Source organism: Rattus rattus, chromosome 14 (assembly GCF_011064425.1).
Source record: "Rattus rattus isolate New Zealand chromosome 14, Rrattus_CSIRO_v1, whole genome shotgun sequence".
In the NCBI taxonomy this organism is placed as follows: Eukaryota; Metazoa; Chordata; class Mammalia; order Rodentia; family Muridae; genus Rattus; species Rattus rattus.
Genome location: NC_046167.1, coordinates 21,927,058 through 21,951,481, shown reverse-complemented (window position 1 = coordinate 21,951,481; position 24,424 = coordinate 21,927,058). Strand labels below are relative to the sequence as shown.

At 39.9% G+C, this 24,424-nt stretch overlaps 1 protein-coding gene across 4 annotated transcripts in view; it reads right to left on the bottom strand.

Moving 5' to 3' along the window:
* Positions 1-22,782, bottom strand: part of Adarb2 (adenosine deaminase RNA specific B2 (inactive)) — a 542,810-nt gene extending 520,028 nt beyond the window's left edge. For all 4 annotated transcript variants that reach the window (XM_032884792.1, XM_032884795.1, XM_032884793.1 and 1 more), the window contains exon 1: positions 22,339-22,782. In XM_032884792.1, the coding sequence (XP_032740683.1) occupies positions 22,339-22,438 (100 nt within the window). In that variant the 5' untranslated portion in view covers positions 22,439-22,782. The remainder of the gene's footprint in view (positions 1-22,338) is intronic.
* Between the last annotated feature and the right edge of the window lie 1,642 nt (positions 22,783-24,424).

Here is a 24,424-nt window from a genome sequence, read left to right as displayed (position 1 = left end):
GTGCGAGAATAAAACAGTTCTGGAAACAATCCTAAGGTTCACATACACCTTGGCTAGCAATAAGCTGTATGTTTAATTCACAGGGACTTATAAGTGCTCCTAGAGACAATATTCCTTCAAGCTTGTCCATTTTATTATACTCCCAAATTCTTTCTTTTCCTATCCCCTCCCCCCTCTTCTCTCTTTGTCTTGTTCTTTCTCCTCTTTCTGTTGCTTGTGCATGTGTATGAGTGTGTGTTTGTGTGTGCAGTGTATATGATCTGTACATGTGGGTATGAGTGTTTGTGTGTGTGTGTGTGTGTGTGTGTGTGTGTGCCACTGTGTGAATGCCACTGTGTGTGTACATATGCTTGTGTGGATGCATACCTATGTGTGTGTATAACTCTGTGTATGTGTGTGTGTGTGTGTTGTATGTGATCCATACATGTGGCTATGAGTGTGTGTTTGGTGTGTGTGTGTGTATGCTTGTGTGGATGTATACCTGTGTGTGTATAACTCTGTGTGTGTGTGTGTGTGTGTGTGTGTGTGTGTGTATGCTTGTGTGGATGCATACCTGTGTGTGTGTATAACTGTGTGTGTGTGTGTGTGTGTGTGTGTGTGTGTGTGTGTATGGATGTGTGCTTCTGTGCATATCTGTGCACTTGTCTGTGTAGGTCATAGGTGGGGTCTTCCTTCCTAAGGAAGGCAGGGTCTTTCATTTGATGTGGTGCTGTCCAGGTAGGCTAGGCTCATTGACCAATGAGCTCCAAGAATCAGCCTGTCTCCACTTCCCCAACACTGGGCTTTATAAGGCAAAGGCCCCCATATCCTGACTTTTAAATGGGTGCTAGAGATCAAAATTCAGTTTTTCACACTTTCTTGGCAAGTATGCTAGGGACTGAACCATCTCCTTAGCTCCTCCCACTTTCATCAAATCAGAAATGAAAGATAACGGTCTGTTGCTTTTGAAGTAGGTCTTACTCTCCAGTCCAGGTTGACCTGGAATTCATAGAAACCCTCCTGTCTGGTTATCCCATATGCTGGGATTACAGATACTAGCTGCCACTTTTAGTCTGACATCAATCTTGTCAAAAGTTTATTCTCTTCTATTTGTACCTAGAGTTTGGTTTGGATATTTTTATTTTTTCACTTTCTGTCAGTTTTGTTTGTTTTGGAGAGCATTTGGGTTCCTTCCATTTGAAAATAGATCGGCTCATTTCTTAGAGAAACTCTGGGGCAGAAGCTACACGATTGTGAATATGTGATGAGGATGGCTATTGGCAGATGTCCTTTGGGTCATGTGGTAGGGAGATCTGAGTAAGGAGTAGCTCTGGAGGTCCAGGGAGGTGGCTAAGCATCCCGAGTGACATGATTCTGATTAGGGGCACACAAGTCCTATCTTCTTCTGTGTGCCTTGCCAATCAGTCTCAGAGCTCGATCCCTCATAAAGATCTCTGATGCCCCTAGGGTCATTTCTGTATTCCTTTTTAGGAAAGATATCAGCCTCTCTCAATACACATGCAGATTAAATTGACTTTGAAGATGAAATTTGGTGGTACCTGAAATTCTCAATTGTATAATATAATTTTAAAATAAACATATTTAAAAATACTATGTTATATTTTTAATGGGAATTAAAAATATGAAGCACAGGTGTCAAATTCATAAACTGAACAATGTTAATGAGGAAAAGAAAGATGGTGGATGGAAGGAAGGAAGGAAGGAAGGAAGGAAGGGAGGGAGGGGGGAAATGGAAGGAAAGAAGAGGAACAGGAAGAGGGAAAGAAGAGAAGGATATAACCAGAAAGCAATAAAAGCAATGAAGAATCTCAGCTTATATTAACATTAATAAAAAAAAAAAAAAACCTTGCACACAAAAGACCAGTGATGCTTACTTTAGGCCCAAATCATGAAGCTATGATATGAAGAGTTACAGTTTAGGTAAAATTATATCTCTCCTAGTCCTTTGACTTTAGGCCTGAGTGTTTGTTCCTTTCCTAGATTATGACTAGGAAGAATCCTCTAGAATGTCTATTTTCCTTGTCTAGTTGAGAAGACTGTTACTCTATCGCATCACACACAGATCATATCCGTTTCGGAACCCTGGAAGAACATTGTACCCTCAGTCCCACACCAAGACCCCCTCCTGTTCTTTTCATTCCATGACTTTATGTGATTTCAAGATGGAGTCCCTCAGATAGTTCTGGGCTGGATCTGATCTATGTTTTGCCTTACAAAAGAAGAAAACACCCCAGGAAAGAAACAAGACAGAGAGAAAGTGTCAGGAGGATGCTGAATGTAGCTTCTCTGAGCATCTGTTAGAGCAGGCGGGTTGGTGGGGTCTGACACAATCAACTCCATGTATGGTTGATCTCAGCCTGTTTAATATGAATGTCACCCAGTCCTACCAATAGCATTTGAGTCTTTACACTCCCAGAATGATGTGCAGCACTTGTCTTTTAGCTTACACCCACAGCTCACACATAGAGAAATCCAAGGTTTGTGAAGCAAAGGGTCTGTGTTCCGTGCATTTGTGGAGATGCTAGACATGTGTTTCAATGTCATTTGACTTATAACAAAGAACATGCTGAAATTAATTTTGAATACTTAGTGAAATTATAATACTCTTTTTTATAACCATATACTTTTCTTCCATGAAAGCTTAGATTTTGTTAGTTTTTAACTTATTAAAGACAAGTGTAGCCTACCAGTTGCTCCCCAGTTTGGTAATCTCAACATCATTTTATAGTTTCATTTAATGCAACATTCATACCAAATACTTTAAATAAATAAATCAATCAATAAATAAATAAATAAACTCCACAGAACCAACAGGTTTTACCATGTATTTGATGCATGAAAAACAATTATTAAAATAAATTCCTATGTTGAGCCTTATTTTAAGTTAGAATATGTAATTGAAAACTGTGATGGTTCATTTGACTGTCAATGTGATCTCTTAAAGAAATGCTTAGGGTATGAGTGAGGACAGGCTTAGGTACACTTGTCGGAAGGGTTCCAAAGAGATTAACTGATGGGACAAGAATGCCCCTTAATGTTAGTAGTACTGTCTCATAGTTTGGGGTCCTGAATTGAATAAAAATGGAAAGAAAAAAGATGCACCAAGCACTGGCACTTCATTATTTCTACTTCCTGGCCTCCTGAGATATAAGTTCAAATCCTTACACTACCACAGAGTTGGACCCACAATCCAAACTTTCCAACCACGGTGGGCGTATCACTTGAACTGTGAGCAAATACAGTTTTTCTCCCTTAAGTCATTTCTTTTAAGTGTTCCATCACAAAGATGAGAAAAGGAGCTAATGAACTTATAAAACTATTGAATTCTGAGTTATGGGAAATGCCATGTGATTCTCTGTCACTCCAATATCATAATGAATAAGCTCTCGGGCATTATTCCTTGTAAACTCCATCCTGCAGGTATGCAGAGAAGACTTTACTAAGACAGGTTAGGAACCTTCTGGCGAAGAAGGTTGCTCATCTGCCTTTCTGGGCAGTGCTTAGAACATTCCTGAAGAAGATGAGGAATGCTATAAGAGATATATAGATGAAAAGTACAATTATTGCTTGTTTATAAACTTGGATGTGTATGATATCTTGGTTACTTGTGTTGAAAGGGCATCAGAAACTAAGGCATATATCACTTTAAAACTACAGTGAACCTGATTCACTCAACCACTGCTATTTCTCTGATAAAAAAAAAAAAAAAAAAAAACCTTCTAAAGAACCAACACAGTTGTAAGACCTTATAAGAGAACAATGCAGTGAACAATGGAAAAATCAGTCCTCATTTGAATGAAGGAAAAGATTAATTAAAGGACTTAAATTTCAAGCTCATGGGTTTGGCCTTCGTGGGCTCGAAGAGATCTCAGCAAAAAAGAATGATCTCGATGATTTTAAGAGAGTAACTAACCTATTAATATTAAGACTCTGTAGATGAAGCATTACTTTGAAGGCAAGTGGTGACCATGAGAGGAAAATAACCACAAACTTTGTAGGAGGCGAAATCAAAGACAGTGCAGTTCATAGTCACATAATTTAATCCATTAACATTAACATTAACATGAAAATATCTACTTACTTTCAAATTTCCCCATGCCATTTTTAATATAACCTGGCTTCAGTCCACCTATTTGTAGAATATGGCATGCAATCACACACACACACACACACACACACACACACACACACACACATGCACTCACACAAGCACGGGCACACATATACATGCACATTCATGTGCACACAAACATGGGCACATTCAATGTTAAGTTTGCAGCATACAATAACTTTGGCCGAATGTCAGTTGGCACATTAATCAAAATGGTATTTCGCATACATTTATCCTTCACAGCCAAAACTCTCTCATTCATGGATCCTAATGACCACAGACTTGAAATCTTTGTAAAAATTACACCTGTGCTGAATTTATACAGAAAACTTAACTACCATTTCCTCAATAGTTCATTATAACAACTATGTACATGGCATTTACAATGATTTTGTTCCTACAGGTAATATAGATGAGCTCAAAGTAGCCAGGAGGATGTGCGGAGGTTCTGTGCAAATCTTATGCCACTTTATGCAAAGGACTCGAGTATCTAATGGAATTCTGACACCAATCCTGTGAAATTATTAAGAGGTGGATGCTAGAAAATTTGTATGCACTGCTATCACACCAGATTAGATGCTAACGAAGCCCATTGCAGCCAGACATGGTGACTGTCACATATGAGCTCAGTCCAATACAAATGTTGGTGGCCTGATGCTTTCATATTGCACTGAACTGAGCTTTGGATCTCAAGCTAATACAATTTTCCCTTTAGCCCACCCTCAAGAATCTTTTCCCAGCTCTGCACTTCCAAATAAGTGGCCCAGGCAGAGGCCTTAAGAGTCCAACTCTGTCTACTTGCTTAGTTCAGGAACATGAAGCCCCTTCAAATTTCTATTTCTGAGGATTAAGATAGACATCGTTGGATTTATTGTAAATAAAATTCCCCTACAGAAAATTCAAAACCCAGAAAACCTACCTGTGAGTGTTTATGTAAAACAACTTTATAAATAAGATTTGAACAGATGGAGAAAGCCATTTCAGTTAATTTGTATGTAATGGAGTTGCATGTATTCTACTGAGAGTGGATATCCCTTGGTTATCTGGTGGGCACACGGGCTGTGTTATAGGATGTGCTCAGCAATTTAACCTCTTCTCTTCAGAGTGGTGCGCACCCTGAGTTCGAATGTCCTGTTTGACTATTCTGTATCTGATTTATCTTTAATCTTTGTTCATTTACTAACTACCTTTGAAGCAGGGCGTGCGTGTTTATCTATATGTGCTTACTGAGAACATTTTGATTTTGCCTTTGTATTGCTAGCGTAAAATCAGAATAAACATAATCTAGAAAACTGAGTCATTCAGCTTATTGTTCATGCATCAAAGGAGGTGAAAATTTTAATGACTGTAGGCACCCGAGACATACATTCACAAGGTAATGGGGGGTTCGTTATGCATGATAAAGAAAATATCTATTTAAATTTGATAACTATACACATGGTATTTGACTTTGGATGCTGATTTTTATTGAACAAATAGCATACTTTCATTCAGTTGAAAACTATTAGCTGAATTGTATGACAGTGCTGGATTCATCTAGACATTTATTATGTATGGCGTATGTATGTGTATGTTTGTATGTTTCTCTGTGTGTTATGATTATATAGCATATTGATTTCTTTTTGTTCATTAATTTTGTTACAGGTTTTAAATATGTAACTCCATTTTTTACTCTTCAAATTACTTCAGTGAGGTGTTATTAATAATTGTTTTGAAATTCAGTATATTGTATTGATATCGTGGAAGAAAGATGCTTGTGTGTATGAGTTTAGTTCAGCAATATGTAAAGTTTTCTTCAACCTTTAAGTCAGAAAACTTCATGACTGATGCTACCTGGGAAAGAGAAGGCTCAGGGAAGGTGTATGTTAATGTATGCATATTTAAATATGGGTACAACTGTAAACCCAAGCACATGCATACACCACAGAAATGACTGGGGAGGCAATGTGAACTTGGTTGATACACTTCAGAATCTTCTTGGAAAGAAAAATACAAAACTCCACCCAGAAGCCCTTTATACTATGTCTGTATGCAGCAGCCATTAGGGACATGTTGCTTATGAGACAGTGGTTTGAAAACAACACTGAAAAGCCTCCACAGGGGTCCCTTACATGACAATTAACTTTATTGCTCAGAGATTATCCTTTCCAGAATTCTGGGTATCTTCACACCATGGGACTTAGCCTTTCAGGGACCTGTGAGTTTCTGGTACTCTCCTCTATGTCTGTGTTTAATCACATGCCAGGGCCTTCTTTTGTGCGGTTGTATATGGTGGATGAATGGGTGTGGAGACCAGAACTCATTGCTGTGTATTCTTCTGTATCACTCTACTTTATTTTGGTCTGGTCTGGTTCTTGCTCTCTCTCCCTCTCTCTCTCTCTCTCTTTCTCAGAACAGGTCTCTCACTGAACCTAGTGTTCACTGACTCACTGCACTTGTTGGCCAGTCATCTTCAGGTATCTGAATTTATGGTCTCGTGTTTCTGTGGTGAGTGCAATTCAGATAATTTTCCTATCTAGCTTTTTAAAATAGTAACTTTTATTCTCTAGTCACAGTTCTCTTACTCATAAAACAAAAATGTCACCATTCATGTTTTAAATTTCTTTTCACACAAAAAGATAATGCATGAGAATAAATCTATTTGTTGAAGAAAGTAAGCTATTGTAAGGAAGTAAAACCTCGTCCTCCTTCACTTACAATATGATTGATAGCTCGTTTGAGGATGCTAGCAATTCCCACCACTATTAACTAACAACAGGGAACTTCGGATAAGCCAGGGAGATGAGAATATCAGACAGAACACATTAAAAAAAGTTATATATTGTGTACCACCCCATTCTGTGGCCATAAATATGACAGTCATCCATGAAAAAAATCTGGACATTGTTTAATGCAATCTGGTGTTAATTCAGTTATACAAAGATTTCATATTCCTCAAGACATTAAGGCTTATCTATAATGGATGTTTAAAGAGATGTAAACAAAACATAAATTTTCAGAGATAGAGGTAATGTTTCTGGAAAGGTTTCTGATAAGGCAACTGGCTTTAATATCTAGCAGTTGTCTCCAAAGTGACAGAATTGTGATATTCTCCTTGCTATAGATGAAATAGTATGTAAGTCACGGTTTTCTAGATCTATAGGAAGAAAAATAATAGAATAATTTATTAGAGTGCCTTACAGGTTGGGGGCCAGCTAGTTCAATAATGGTGGTCTGACAATAGAAAGACTAAGAATCCAGGGTTGTTCAGTCTGTGAGGGTGGACGCCTCAGTTGATCTTCAGTAGATGCTACAATGTCAGAGAAGTAGGCTCTAATGCCAGTTTGACAATGGACTTGCAGGCCAGCGGTCAGAGTGTAAGAACTTCCTTCTTCTATATCCTTTATTTAGGCTGCCACCATAAGATGTAGCACAGGTTAAAGACAGATCGTCCCACTCCAAAAGGTAACAGACTGAGGGTGGGCCTTCTGCTTCAAGTTATTTAATTAAGGGAACGCCCTCCCAGGTGTGCCCAGCTGCTGGGGTTTTAGTTAATTTCGGATGTGGCCAAGTGACAACCAAGAACAGCAATGACACTTAATGTACTCCAAAAATATGTATTTTGGCATTCTAACATGTCATATTCAGTATATAACAGCATTTAGAAACAGAGTGTGTGAGGAGTTTAATTGTTCAATATATATACCACACTATTATATGTCAAATACTACTATACTTAATAGTCAAAGAAGTTGTATAGAAAGGAAAATTTCTAGCCCTTATAGTAGATAACATCTTTTAGGACTAAAACGATGTATACATATACTTCCCAGTAAGAATCGTGTGTTTTTTGCTATGATCTCTATGGCTGTAGTCATGTTTATGCCAAGATGACAGACCTCCTTAAGGTAAACATTTCTTAACAGGTTAATTCTCTAATTCCAAAAACTGTTATCTGGTCATTTGTGTGGAACGATACACTCACTACCAGATGAAAGTCTTGGGAGAACAAAATACTCATGGGAAGAAATACATGGACAGAGTGGAGCAGAGACGGAAGAAAAGGCCATCTAGAGACTGCCCCACCTGCAGATCCATCCCCTATAAGTCACTAAACCCAGTCACTATTGCTGATGCCAAGAAGGGCTTGCTGATGGGAGCCAGATATGGGTGTCTCCTGAACCAGAGTCCTACAGAGAAGGGGTTTGCAACCCCATAGGAAGAACAAAAATATCAACACACCAGACGCCCCCCCCCAGCTCCCAGGCACTAAATCACCAACCAATGAGTACACATGGAGGGACCCATGACTTCAGCCACATATGTAGCAGAGAATGGCCTCGTCGGGCATCAATAAAAAGAAAAACCCTTGGTTCTGTGAAGGCTTGTTTCCCCAATGTAGGGTAATGCCAGGGCGTTGAGGTTGGAGTGGGTGGGTAGGAGTGGGAGCATCCTCACAGAAGCAGGGGGAGGAGGAGGGAGTATGGGAGATGGGGGAAGGGGGACAACATTTGAAACGTAAATACATAAAATATCCAAGAAAAAGAAAATATAAAGAAGACAGCACACGATATCTTCTGCCAGCCCACTTCATCCTCAAATGTAAAAGTATATGAAATTCATAGGATATAATGCCGAGCAAGCAACCACTAAGCATCCTCCTGTGAACAGCACCAAGATGACCGAAAAGGTCATGAAATAGCAGCAGCAGGTTTTGGTGTCTCTTGTTGTGGGGTGCCCTGGTGCTGTTTGTACTCTGATGTTAATTTCGTTTCCTCAAGAGGGGTTGCCCTGATGAGGAGTAGATCACATACTCAGGTGATTTCATGTGAACCTTTCCCCCATTTTAACTAATCAAATAATAGTTAGATCCTATGATTGGGCAATAGAAGGAAGGGTGGAGCTGGAGGTTGTAGAGAATGGGGGAGGAGTAGGGAAGGAGAGAGGAAGAAGGAAGAGGAAGTGGGAGGAAGATAGAATGGAACCACATGGCCCGGAGAAGCCACAAGTAATAAGACATCTCAGCTGGTGAATAGAATAATATTGTGATAAGTCTGCCAATCTAGGTGTATAGCTTGTAAATATTATAACTGAGTTGTGTGGTTTATACCTGAACTTATTGGGGTTGGAGATTTACTACAACATCTTCTCTACTTTTCTTGGTTTTATTGTGTTACTTGTTTCTGCTAGGTTCTTTGAAAAGCTTGGGGTCCCATGGAATAATAATAGAATTACATGAGGTATATTCCATGTTAACAGTAAGGGGCTGGACCTACTCTTCGTTCTTCTCTGTTCTTGTCCCCTTCTCCCTTCCCACCACGTGCCCATGACCGGCCTCTTTTCCTCTCCTCTCCTCCTCTTCTCTCATTAAACCTCTCCACGTGGAAAAAAAGAGTAAGGGGCTGGAGCTGTAGAGGCTGCTCAAACATTAATAGACTTGCTCCTGATTTGCCGAGGTTCTAGTTTCCTTTCTCGGTAACCGTATTTGGAGGCTCACAATCAGCTAATACTGTCTTCTGGTCTCCATAGACATCCCCGTGCATGAGGTATACATACATATATAGAGGCGTGCAAACATACACATTAATAAAACGTGGGAAACTCTGCTTCTTTAGGTCCTCTGTGGGGAGAATAGTACTTAACCCAGGAAAGGGGCAACAGATGTTTTGTCTGATTTACAGATTTGTAAATGAGAGCATCATCAATGAGACTAAGAATAGTTATGATGCTTGAAATAGCCATTTCCTGAAAGTGTGACCTCAAGCACATGTGTTCTTCATTTCTGCACACTTTCTTTCTCTGCAAAATTAGGATAGCTCACATCACTACCTTATAGCCTCATTAGGAGGACTAAGCGAGATATTCTAAACTCAGGACAATGTAAATGTTAAGTAAATATTAGAAAAAGCTGTAGGCTGCCTAAGAACCAAATAGCATCTTGCTGATTTTATCAGCTAATGCACTAAAACATCTTATGAATAATTAAAAACAGGTTTCAACGTTTTACAATGCAGGATCTCTCATATGTGTTGATCTCGAAGGCTAGTTTAACATTTTGAAAATAAATGTTTCTAATTTCATGACTTTTTGTTCTCTCTGAAAGAGGGGACAAGGGAGAGAGGGAGAGACAGAGACATACAGAGATAGAAATAGAGACAGATAGAGAAGAGAGAGAGAGAGAGAGAGAGAGAGAGAGAGAGAGAGAGAGAGAGAGAGAGAGAGAGAGGCTATTTCTCCTATGTACAGGCACCCAAGAATGCCAGAAGAGGGCCTTTGATTCTCAGAATCACAGAAGTTGTGAGCCACCTAATGTGGTTCTTGAGAACTGAAGTCAGGTCCTCTGGAAGATCAGCAAATATTCTTAACTTGGAAGCCATCTTCCCAGCACCCTCTCTATGAACCCAGGAAAGATAAAGCCAGGACAGCTCAAAGAGGGAATGATTTTGTAGGGCAACAGGAGAAGAGATGGATAGATGAAAGAAAAGTGCTTTCAGCATGGAAGATTATCTCAGGGCATTCCTGTATGAAATTTGTATGTTCTCAATCACAGGAGTAATCACACTGGTGATAAGAAATCTGATATGAGGAAGCACCCTTTACTGTAGAGGAACACGTGTCATCTTCAGATGGCTGAAGGAGCAACCCAGCTAGAACATGAACAGTAGACACAACATCCAAGTGAGAGAAGAGCGGGGGCCATTTCTTGAAACATATCAGATTTAATATGAAATGCATCCATAGTGAAGAGGCATTGGTGCTAATACCCAAATAGTGAACAATCTGTTATTTATTAAAAGAGATGGATACAAATAGAGAATAGCACTTAATACATTGTTTGATTTCAATTTTCTCACTACAATTTTAGCTTCTAGAATGCTCAAAATTTGAAAAATTCCAGTACAATTATACCTCAATTCCCAGGCACATCCACTGCATTTGTTGTCATTGTAGTTAAAGACCTTAAGACCTACTAATGGGTTTTGTCATCTCCTATTAAAGTTTGTGGGTGGGTTCTATATGCATCTCCTGCTTCTTATATAAAGAGAAGATTGGTTGTAGACAGGTAGGTAAATGTCAGGTATATAATGAAAAGAGAACAAGAGGAAATCTATTAGGTAGACGCTGGATGGAATCTTCCATGATTGTTGTCTTTTTCCACCATATATTGTATTGTAATTATCAAGACATTGATAGATCGACATATTGAGTGGAAATGGGGGGGGAGCCAACACCTTTGTTGATTATATAGATGCACTGGACAGATAAGTTTGCACTCCACTTCTTATTACCTCAAGGGAGAGCTATTCTGTTCTTGATCACAAAGATTACCAGTCCATACCACAGGCAAGAGACTGCAATTCAAGCTATTCTCTTTGGTTTGGTGCTAGGATTTTGTGTTATGCAGTAGCTGGTACATAAGTTCACCTTCTGCAAGGATGGCGGGTAAGCACAGGGCCATGCCCTGGATCATTTTGGAGAAGGAAATTGAATCACTGGTCACAGTCATAGGGGGGCAGCGTGTAGCTGTGTATCTAGGAGTGAAGACTACCTCCTTACAGAGATGACAGGGGCTACAGCTGGAAGCAGGATAATGAATCAGGGTGGGGAGGTCCAGTGTTGTAGCAAGGGCACTCACTGTCTAGGAAGACTGGCTCCTGGAGAAACACTCACGGTTCTTTCAGCTTTGTTGAGTCTAATGGCTTCACTTCATTTATTACATGAGAATACTGATGCTCAATGAGCGTCCCAATCATCCAGGGACTAATTCAGCAAACAATAGAAGTGTGCCTCCCACGTGTTCAGAGAGGGGAGTTTTATAAAGTATCTCTTCCACATGAATGACAGAGAAGGCAGAACACGCTGGGATTTGATTTCTGGCTGTCTGGGGGAAGTTTTCAGAGCTTATATTGTTTAAGCTCTATTATTTATCATGTGATCGACAAATAAAAGGACCTAACAAATGTTTGTTGGACGGATAAACTCCAGTTATGTAGCCCTGCTCTCATGTAAAGGAGACAGAACCATTTATAAATGTGCGATCTAAACGCGAGTTAATTCTACAACAAGTATTTATTGATAACGCGCAATGGCATCACCGTGTCACTTCTAGAGAATATGAAGGAGCACATCAGGACACCCATGCTTGCGGGATAATAAAGAAGAGGGGAACAGCACCCTCATCCACCTTCGCACATCTCCACACACCTGAGATCTGAACAGTACATTCTTCAATTCATGGTCTCAAACGTTGTCTGATGGGTATCATCTTGCAAACCCTTACCGATTTCTCCCTCCCATAAGCTTTTATAACTAACATGATATGTACTCAATATTGGCAGAAAAATTTTTTAATGTTCTGATTATTTCTCTTAGAAGTTCTTTTGAAGAGTATGCTTTAATTAAAACAGAATTGCAGCAAGTTCCAACAGGTTCAACATCCCCTCTCCTTCCTCCAGCCCCTCTCTTGAACACTCCCATGACTTATTTCAAGACTGACACAATTTTTTCCAGTGAGTTTTAAATTTAAAAAGAATTACGTGTTTGGTTATTTTGCCTACATGCACGTCTGTGTAATGAGTGTGTGAGTGCCCTGGGAAGCCAGAAAACGTTGTTGAATCCCTTCAGACTCCCGTCATAAATGGCTGTGAGGGGCCATGTAGATGCCGAGAATTGAACCCAGGTTTCCTGAAAGAGCAGGCAGTGATCTTAACTTCTGAGCCAATTCTGCAGCCCCTCCTAGTGAATGAGCATTGTCTATGTTTTGCCACCATAGGAAGAGCAGCAATGTTATATTTTGATAGCTTAGTTTTATAAAGAAGGTTTATTTGAAATAAAGGAAATGCAAACGACTTATTCTACTGGGTGGGTTTTGATTTTATAAACTCATTGTGTATACTCATTATATATAGGACTGTTATATATAAGGAAAATTTAAATGTATGTTGAGCATATTCTTGTTATAAGTATCATAAAACCTAACATTGTGTGGATCCATAAAGGGTTACTGTCACTCCCTGCTTTCCTTTGACATACTGTATTTGTATCTTGACATATAATATAAACTTACAGAAAAGCATTATGTATTGGGTGTTGGTAGTATTTAGTCTAGCCCATACTAGGACACGGAGATATATTTACAAATTAATAAATATGCAGATTAATAAAATGTACCAAATTAATTTCTTATAACCTATTTGCAATTGTTGAAGGCAAAATCTGGCAGTTCTGCAAGCAACAGAATTGAATAGGTTGGCTCATATTTTCAAATCATGTATTTTTGTGTATTAAAAGCTACATAAATTAGGGGTTGGGGATTTAGCTCAGTGGTAGAGCGTTTGCCTAGGAAGCGCAAGGCCCTGGGTTCGATCCCCAGCTCCGAAAAAAAGAAAAGAAAAAAAAAAAGCTACATAAATTAAAAAACAAGTGAGGTGAGTTTCAATTAAGCTTAGGAAAAAGAGGCTACTAAATTATCCCTTTTGTCTGTGTGTCTTTTGTCTGTGTGTCCTTTATCCTCCATTAAAACCCTTTTGTACAAGTGTGTTGTTTCTTTTTATGATGTTGAAAGATGGATTACCTTTTATTAGTGGCAAAGACAAGAAAATTTGTTTTACTTCATGCAAAGTGTGCACAAGGGGAAATTTCAATTGTTGATTCCCCGAAACTTTCGCAATTAAACAATCAAATTTTCCTCAGAATTATGAACTCTAACCACAAACCAGCGTCTTTTCTCCAGGACGTCTCAAAGTGTTTATACTCTCACATGCAGCCAGGATTTTATTTTGCTATCTAAATTTCTTTCAGAATCCCATAATAGATGACTGATGTTTCAGAAGTAGATGAATCTTTTAACATTTTAATATTCAAGATTTCAATAAATACTTACTGCATTTTAAATCTCGAGCCTGGCATTTCTCAATCTCACATGAATATATTAGCAGTCTACACAAAGCACACAAGCACACAATTTAATGACTTGAATTCTATTCATTAGCTGCACACGAAAGCCACGTCATGATTCAGTTTTCACAAAATGAAGAAGTGGATTTAAAAACTCTGCTGATTATACAAGACGACACGCATGCACACTTAAATTTGTTAGCCTTAATAATAGAGGAGTTTTCTATGTGCTTAGTAATAAAAGTATATCTCACTCAATTTCAATATGTACCCATTTGCTTGCCCTAGAGTGGAGTGGTGCATTCACACTGAATTAATATATTAACCCACATCAGAGCTGCTTTTAAGGATGGTGTCATTGTCTGTGTGCATGTATGAAGGGCTGTCAAAGTTAGTGGATTTCCTGTGCTACCATCTCAGAGGTCTTTTTTCAAATGTTTTCATGTCGTATTATTTCATCTACATGTTTAACAAGTAATTTTTGCTGCAGCGTAAGTTTTCTTTGGAGAGAAAATTTGAAAGTTAGGTTTATTTTAATTTTAGAAAGATGCACTTAAACCGCATACACTGGGTTCAAATGTCACTTTCTGCTAGAGTTCTAGTTGAACCTAGATGACTGCTTTTCCTTCAGGTTGTAACTACTGTAATTTTTTCATATGTCAAGCACAAATACGTAGTTTAGTGCTTTTGTCTGCCTAAGGATTAGAAAAGGGTACTGATTTTTAATAATTTATTTACTCATCTCTCTAATTTGTATAAGCTTTAAAGAAATAGTTGTGTCTGTATATTTTAGATACTTTACATTTTGGTTCTAGCCTACAGCAGCACAGCCTAATAGGGAGAGGGTGGGCTTCTCCTTTAAGACCACAGCTATTTTCACAGCCACAGGCCCAATGTGAGCTCAGCATCTGTTACAGACAGGGATGAGTGAGCCCAGCTAGACTTGGGGTTTGGAGGAGGTCAAAATCTATTTTGCTGACATTTCTGTCATGTTTATTAAATTGCATTCTTCTGAATGCAATTAAACTCTTAAGAAATATTGCATTTATCCCTAAATACACAGGCAGTGCACTTTCAGCAGTACAGTTGATTTTTTTCCAGCAATTATAGAAATCCAAAGCAAATGCTTTTCCCTAGCTGATAATGATTTTTAGCAACATCAGCCTTCCCACTTTTGGTTCAACCTAACCCTAAGAAGGAATTCGACCAGGACGAGCATCTTCCACAGAAGATAAGCTTGGACGATAAAGGGATGTGTCCACAGGCTGCCATCTTATTTTAATATCACATTTGTGAAGACATATTTGAGAAATCATGTAAGACACATTACGAAATGATGAGGCAGTGGGAAACAGGAACCAGAGCTCTCATATCCAATAAACGGAGCAGCCAAGATTAATTAAATGTATAAAATTATCCAAAGCACATCCTGGGCAAGGTGTTTAAAAGGACTGCAGCACACGCATTCATCTCAAAGTGTTGCGATTACCATTTCAACATTAAATATTCACTCCACCCACTCAAGATCTCAGAAAAGAGAGTTTGGGGATATATTCTGAATAGTTTTGTTTAATGAATTACCCTTTGAAAGGCGATACGACAGCCACAGGAAGAAACGCTGGGTCTGTGACGTGACTTTTCTGTTGAACTGATGTGGGATGTCCAGTGACTGTCACCACATTGCAGTTGGAGTTTCAGTGTAAGAAACAGGAACTTAACACTGAAAATCTCCACTCCTGCACCACTGCTTCCTGGTATCCACGATACAGACCTTCCGGCCTCGATGCAGGAACATTTGCTTTTACAAGGCGTGGGGGAGGTTTTAGGTAGGGTGCTCACATTGGGAAGGTTAGCAGTTAAGCCAACGTGACTGTTCTAATTGTCCTCTACACTGCGAGCAGATTGGCAAACCCACCCTCAGTCTCAGGATGGGGAAGTCAGATACAGAGGGTACGAAAAGCTTTTGGTTCTCAGCTTTAAGACATTTAAGCGTAACATTGCCTAGGCTTATGTTGTCTTTCCTTTCTACTTTAAAGACAAATACTATTTTTCTTAGTTTATAGGAAGGCTTCCTATATCACACACGATTCCTTACTGAGGTATAATATTATTTTTATGTCATATATATATATATATATATCCTGTTTGTTATTTTGGAAAATTAAAAGCAACATTAACTATTTGACTTTTTTTTATTATTTAACACAGGTGATAATAAATTCTAATATATTTGCATTTCATAACACGGAGGGGGCAATTACTAGCTACTTTCTATCACAAAACCAGATAGGAATGGAATTTATTCAAAGTCAGTAAAAGAGTGAAGTTGAATTATGCTTCTGCCTTTCATGATCAACACCAATATCTAAAATAAAAGGTAATCAAATACCCTGCACATGTAGAGAGAGGACCCAGGTGATTCCATTAACTCTTTATTACAGGAGACATAGTTCTGCAGAACAGAAAGTCTACTGTCCTGCACGTGGCCACATTCATTTCTGAGAAACTAAAAAGTCCCTTAAAAAGCCAAACAAATCAGCTCAAGGGGAGTTGGTTCTTGGATGTGGTTCTAGAGATGCTGGATTCACACACACATTTTCAGCTGCAGATTTAGAGCTTAGAGCTGTACTTCTCACTTTACTTAAAGCCATCCAAGCAGCCAGACACAACAGCCCCCAACCTTCCTTCCTTCTAACTAAAATAAAAGCAGGAGAAAGAACCTGAACCTTAATCAGTAAACAAGGATGCCTTGGCCCCAGGCTAGCAAGGGAGGTAAGTAGAAACAGAGGTCGGTCTGTGAGTTTGCAAACTCCTCTAAAGGCACTTTTCCATCACCACTTTCTAAGGTCTCCCAAGAGCCCCTTCTGGGATGTGCACCCAAAATTTAAAGGGAACTCCCCCCTGCCCCCGATTTCTTTGCATTTCGAAAGCCACGTTGCTTTATTTGACATTGGCACATTAAGTGAGCTGTAATATGTGAACAGTTATAAATAAATGATTACATTTAAACAATCAAGAATTTATGGCATATCTTCCTCTGAGCAAAGGAAAACATTTAATTGAAAATCAGGGGTTAATTTAGATTCATGTTATCTACAAACCCGGAGCTGCAAGAATCAGAATCCGTCAGCCTCAGCTTGCACTGCTCTCTCTCCTTTATTTTCTCAGGCCTTTTTTTTTTCTCCCAAATATTTTCGTGCTCACAGAAAACCCCATGGAAAGTGTTAACATCCAACAGTTGAGCTGTTTTGTAAAGGACATTCATGATTTCCATGGCTCACTTGGAATGTGATTTAATTTTTTTTTCCATGATAAGAAGATCTGCCCTTTTTACAAATCTTGTTTGCAAGTCATTAGCACCTAGACTGGTCACAGGAACATCTGTTTAGAAATAAAATTTATAAATTACAGAGGGTCGAGTAATTTCTTTTTTCGTTCTTAGGGTCTTTCTAAACAGGTTTTGTTATAAAAATTCTGACTTACACTTTCTAGGATTATTAGGGAAAGATACAGAAGGATATAAAATTGATCCAGTGTTTCTAGTCATTCCTGCTTAGATGCACACATACACATAGCAACACACCACACACACACACACACACACACACACACACACAAACATACACATATGCATATATAGGTTCTCAATTAAACACAATGCTTTCATAATTTAAGTTACTTTCCTATGTCTCAAGAACTACAGTGTCTCACTCTGAATTTCCCTATATAATACTCCTCCGACATAGCTTTTTGTCAATAACCCTATCGCTGTTATTTCGATAAGAATGCGTGAATCTTATACTTTTATTCTAAATTCGAGTTCACTCATCATATCTAATGCCCTTGAAGCAATTTCAAATTACTGTTATTACATGGGTCACTAGAAACCAGAAGCACCGATATAAATTTTAAAAAGAGAGAGAGGGGGGGAAAAAAAAAGGAGAAAACCCCCTCATGCAATTAGATCCTGCCTAACGGTTGGTTTAATCAATTTGATTTTTATCCCGGAATACAGTCCTTCCTCTTAAGCTGTCAGCGAGCGAGATAAGAGCCAGTGGTGTAGACGGGCTGTCTTCTCTCCGTGGAGATGACAGCCACATGGATTACTAAAGCATCGCCGGCAATGGAGAGCAACGGCCGCTGCACCCTCATCCAGTGCGCAATCTTTCTATTTCATTAATTTTTCATGGAATTTCATTTCACAACAAGCTGGCGTCTGCCATCCATCTGCTACACTTACTGTGTCCCCTTTGCCAACTTTTTATTCGCATCTCACAGCGTTCTCGGGCTGCTCTGATCCCCACCACCTTGCTGAGATCCCCAATGTACTTTAGTGGATCTGCCTTGTGGGGCTGCTTCTAAAAATCGCTCCCAGTCCCCGGAAAGATCTGTACACCCAAGCACCCTGGAACAAGAGCTCGATTTCGGGACAACTTTTTAGTTGCTGTTAGGTGCTCCAGAGAATGGGACGTTGTCTGCCGATGCTCAACTCAGTCAAATTACTGTTTGCATTACCATTTAGATACTTCCCTAAAGTCCTTCCCTAGTTGATGGGCGATGGATACTTCTCACTATAAATGGTGGCCTTCCGTTTACCTTGAATGGGTATCAATAAGCTGTGTTAATAGGGAGAGTTTTGGGTTGAATTCTCAGAAACCAGCCACTTTACATATTTGTATATAATAATGGGTTATATCCTTAAGTATTCTATTTAAAAAATTACTTTCGGGGGACATATACTAACAACAACAACAACAAAAAAGGAAAATCAGATACACAACACACACACACACACACACACACACACACACAATGTGTGCCATTTCGATACAGGAGAGTACCAAGGTGTATTTATAAGATTGTTAAAAAAATTATTATCCTGACAGTCTATGGCTAGGGGTTAAATTTTAACTGATTTATTTTTATGGACTAGACTGTTTTTAGGAGGTCTCCCTCTTAGACTACCTGAAATGGTCTGCTGCTAATAACAATTAAGAAAAAGCCCTGAATGTTAACCTTTATTTTTTTTCTTTTGAGGTTTAAATGAATGCTTTATACATTTATAGTATTTATACATTGTTATTTTCTAGTGCCAGCAGCATTATTCTCTATAAAGCACCGAAGAGATGAAATTATTTATAATCATTCTTCCAAGAATTAAGAAATAAGGGCAGTCTTTGAATCTTCATGTCCTGCTGAGGGCAATACCCCAGTGATGTCAAGTGATGGTCTTCATTAACTATTGCTTTCCTAAAGTCTGTAACTGACATTGGAGGAGGAAAAACAGCCATATTCCACACATCGAATGGGTCCAGTCCCTACTTAGACACATGTATAAACATCAGATGCTTTTGCCTGTCCTTCTCAGTATACTTTTATTTTGCTGATGTGTGCCTCCCATAAAAGGAAGATGCTCACACCCTCACACTTCCCGTTTGTCTAGACAGTGTAAAACACTCAGACATGATTTCTAAAGAAAATCCTAACGGAAAGCACCACCTACGGAGACCATGCAAAGGTGAATGGTTTGAGGTCTCAACAAAAGAAGAGGAGGATCGTCCTTAAAGTTGATCTTGCAGAGGAACGTGGGCTTCTGCTAGGTGACCCCAGGAGGCGTGCTCTGTGACTAAGTTTTTCTGTTTTTAGGTCTTTGGAGGTACGCATTACTTCCTGTGTGGTACAGTGACAGAAACCTACCCTGTGAAAGAAACCACCCCATTTTCAAGATGATGAATTGCGTTTACCAATAATCACATCCTATGATTACCGCAGTTAGCCTGTAGCTAGAGTGTTACAGCTTAGAGCATAGACTGTTGGATCACAAAAAGCATACGGGACCCGAGACACCTTTCAAGCCTACATGGAGAAAATAAAAGATCTTTGGTCACACTGACCAACTGATGCTGTGGCTCACTTTTAAAATGAGGCTTCACTGAGCAGGAAACATAGATGCACATACGCACTTACAGTTATATTTATTAACTTGTTTAATAAATGAATAACATATTTATCAACTTGTGAGAATAGTTTTATAGCCAGCATCTTCCCTTGCTACTTAATGACCTCCCTAAAATTCCTCAATTACCTCCCATGCATGTGTTGTCGTCTTTCATGTTGGGTAGGCTCAGAACTTGATGCTATGCCATTCCATCTCGGTAAAGATATGTGATCATTACGATGAAATTGAAAGACATCATTGCATTTGTCATACAAGTTATTACATACGAGCTTATATTTCCCTGGGAGATGTGAAAAAAAATTACTCTCTCCTATAGCTGGGTAAGCTACATTGTTAACTTTGCCAGTAAAAGTGAATATTTAATGGTTTCATGTTCCTGTCCGACCACAATAGCTGTTAGAAGGTACCACAGGAAAGGCCACTTAAACACACGTCCACACACAATAGAGACGGATATATGCTTACCTATTGCCTTTGTTATGAAAATTTGGGGCCTTTCTACAGTCAAAATTTCTAAGGATACATATACTCGCTGTAAAAATTTTGCTTTGGGCTGTCATGGTTCAGTTTATAGTAAATAAAGACTTTCTTGGGTTTCTTTTTATTCCCTTCCAGAATAAATGTTTAAGGTAGCATGCCTGACACTTCGTGGTAAAGAAAAAACGAAGGAAGACGAGAATTCTACATTTCTTACAGCTTACATTTCTACAAATTGTGTTATTATAAATATTGCTCCATTTTCTTGGCTCTAAATAGCTAAGCAGACTAATAAAAAAAATTAGGAGGCACTAACCAACATTTGAAGTATAAAGACAATTTTTTCCCTTACTTCTTTAAAAGTGTTATTCATTGTTGAACTGTTCAAAGCATGGCTTTCTTAATATCCATGCCATTTTCAGTCAGTAGCACAGAGCCATAGAAGAAATCAGTAAGGCCGTTTCAAAATATTTTCAGGTAACAAAGCGAATGTCAAGCTAACATTTGAACTGTTTAAGAATTGAAGTACAATTATAAAGTCAGCCCCTTTTGCAATCAGAGGTCCTGAAACATTCAAAGACATCATTAGGTCTCCTTGGCTCTCAGGGATCCCGATGTGCGATTATTATCAAGGGCCGTGTGCTTCAGAGTTTTATGTTCGATTAATTTGTGCTATTAGGAATCATATGGGACTCAGAAACAGTTAGCAAGCACTTAGGAAACAATCTAGAAGAAACTTACCTAGGCTCTCTAACATATCCAATCTATAAACAGAGATTCTAGGAGGGTTAGTACAACTACCCTTTACAGGGTATCCTGCATGAGCAAGATTTTAAAAAAAAATCCTACTCACTAAGTTGTGTCTGCTCTGCATAACACTACAAACATCTTAAAAACTAAAGAAAACCAAAACACCTTTCAGATCCTGGTAAGAACACAGAACTTCCACAAACTCACAAGGAACTCGCATCCGTGCGAGTTCCTCTCTGAGAAAGAAGGGGTAGCATTGGAACCATCTTTTAATCTTTCGGTGCATACAGGCTAAAGATGCGTTCTGTGGCACTGCCTATCACACTGGAGGAATTGCTAATTTGACACAAATGCTTGTGTGGAAGCCCTGCGCTTGTGGTGACATTGACTAAGTTCTGGGAAGCTCATTTTTCAGTAAAATCAGTAACAAGGCACAGCCTGAGTTTGTCAGCTGCAACCTGTCATCTGATTGCCTCTCCTTTTCTGGTTTGCAAGATTTAATTTTCTTTCTTTTTTTTTGCTACCAGTAAGACACAGCGTTTGTTTCTTTATAGGCACGATTTCTGCAAGGACGTGCCTTGTCCTCTTTGTCTCTGCCAGTGTTTACATGACCACCCGGTATCTCACTAAGGAAAAAAAAAGGCAATTTGGGAAGGCAATTGCCAGGGTTTTGCCCTCTTTTTTCCTCTGAGACAATTTGGATGGGAGGAGCTGGAGCGAGAGCTCTTTCCCTTTTTTATGTGCATTGGCTTATGTGAGTGTTTCTTTTGGCACCCTGTGATATTGTTGGCTCCAAGTGTGTCTAAGTGCCAGCCTTGGGTCTCTTGTAGGAACGGTGGTACCCAGGATACAAGCATCAGAGAAAGGATGCTCCACAGCTCAGCCCTCTCAGCTCTCTTCCCAGTGTCTCCTGCCAAAATATTTTCCGCGGAGCGTCTGGCTGGCTGGCTGTAATCTGGTTTGAGGAAAGCCCCCAGGCTATTTACAAAGAGGTTTGAACTCACAAGTGCCCTACTCAGTGTGGACATCCCCAGAAGCATCCTAAAGTGAAGACAAGAGAAAACCGACAAGAGGCCACCGAGATCTGAGGAAGGACGAGGGGAAAAGACAGGGGAGAGTTGCAGCGGGCACCAGCACCGGAGCGCTCGCAGAGCGAGCTTCTTACCTTTCCTCTTGGACCTTCTCCTCCTTCTCCTCTTGGACTTGCATTTGAGCTGACTGCTTAGCCCTCCAGACCCTCTGCCACTCCCCAGGACAGATGCCATGCCAGTCGGGAGACCCAGAGAGGAGCCGGTCCTTAAGCAGTTTCACCTTTCTTAGTCTTGCTGCTGCGGCCGCAGCCGCGAGTATTTCTGGTTTTGCAAATCAAGTAGCAGTCTCACTTTTTAGGACTGAGCACGCCAGCAAGCACCTTCTCTATAATCGTCCCGTCGCTTGGTTCCGGTTGAGCTGAAAGCCTCGGATGCACGCCGGAAAGCTGAACCCTTCTTTAGGCAGAAAGCTCTGGGAAAGATACTCCCGCGTGTCGTCCTGAGCACCCTGGAGCTCTCTCCTCTTCCTCTGGGCTCCAGAAGCAGGGCTGCTACTTTTGCGCCTCTGCGAGTTGTTTGGCACCATCCACTTTAAAGCCAATCACGCAGGGAGCTCGTCTATTTGCTGCCGCAAAGTCTAATTAGATCCAATCACAACTGTCTTCTGGCTCTGACATCAGCAGCACCAGCTCCACCGCCTCTGGTAGCTTGCAAACTCAGCTCCCATTTGGATAGATGGAGCCGCCCAGGAGAGAGAGAGAGGTTCCCGAGGAAGGAAGCCACAACCACACGAAACTGGTTTTACTGGGTGAAGTCTGGCGGTGCAGTTTACAGGAGGGTGACTACCTGGGATGTCAAGGCTTCTTGCTGCAATCACTTCATATGCTCAAACCACACAGGAACCGATCACTCAAACCTAGTAGTTTTTAACTAGTTAACTTACTAAGATGCTCGTTGTGTGGAGAGGGAAGGATCTCTCCCTGTTCAGGACTTCACCTCAGAAATAATCTGAGATTTCTAAGTGCCAAAGATAGGAGTTCTTTAAGGATTGTTTATTCAGAGTCCTTGTTTCTGTCTGTTTGCATGTTTGTTCTGCTGAGTTCCCACTCCACTTCCCTTTCATATCCCAAGGCTATTCCTCTTGAAGAGGAACGCGCATCAAAACGCCTGTTAGGGTTCCAGCTGAATCTTATGGAGAGGGGATCCTCATGCTGTTTCATTCACTGAAGGAAGAACAATCACAGGAGAGACCAGGGAGAGGGGAGGGGAGGGGAGGGGAGGAAGGGAACTAGGGAGAGGGAGGGAGGGAGGGAGGGAAGGAGAAAGAGTTCCCATGGCATTTTTTACATTTACATAGAGAAAGTAACGTTGAGGAAGAAGTAGCCTGCAAATTGAAATGATGTTAAACAATTCTATTTTCAGGGATATACTAGGTTTCCATAATTGATTCCCAAGGTGAAAATCATGACGTGTAACTCAGAGGGTCCAAGTTGACCTCAGTTGTAGAAAATTCTTCCTAGGCCCATTCATGTCACCTGGGTCTGAGAACAGAAGTCAGGAGCAGTGCTATGGCCCCCCCAGCTTGCAAAGAGTTGAGTGTTTCGTCTGTAGTCAGACATACAGCTGCAGAACCTCAGCTGAGAGACCTAATCCAAGGTCTCCCTACTTAAGTGCCTGCAGAAACTCTGTCACCAAGTGCAGCCAACAATGGAAGGTCTTTCAGTGAAAGCCACTCACAGACGTCCCATCAACACTTGACTATAGGAATTTATAAGGACCCTCTCATAGGCTCATAGCCATACCATCATGCTACCTCTGAGACTCATACATACTGAGTCTTAATTCACGAGGACAGTGAGTAAGAGAGGCATAGAACAGAATCTTGAAAACAATATACAGTTTTGGTGATATAGAATTGCGAGACTAAAACCGAAATGCAAACAGTTAAGAATTCACATCTGACTTAAACATCAGTTATGGCAAATCTTGGAAAATCTTTATCTTTCTTGAAGTTTCTCGGTTTGTTTATTTTGTTCCTGATTCATGTAATAATCCCGAACAGAAATATGGCTGTTTTCTGTATTTTGTGTGGGACGATGCATCACGGATGCTATCCTTAGACCTCTAGTGAGGTCAGGATAAAAAAAAAAGGGAGTGTCTCCATCGTAGAAGCAGAAGTGGTTTATGATGGCAAATATTTACACTCAAGCGTGATCTCTA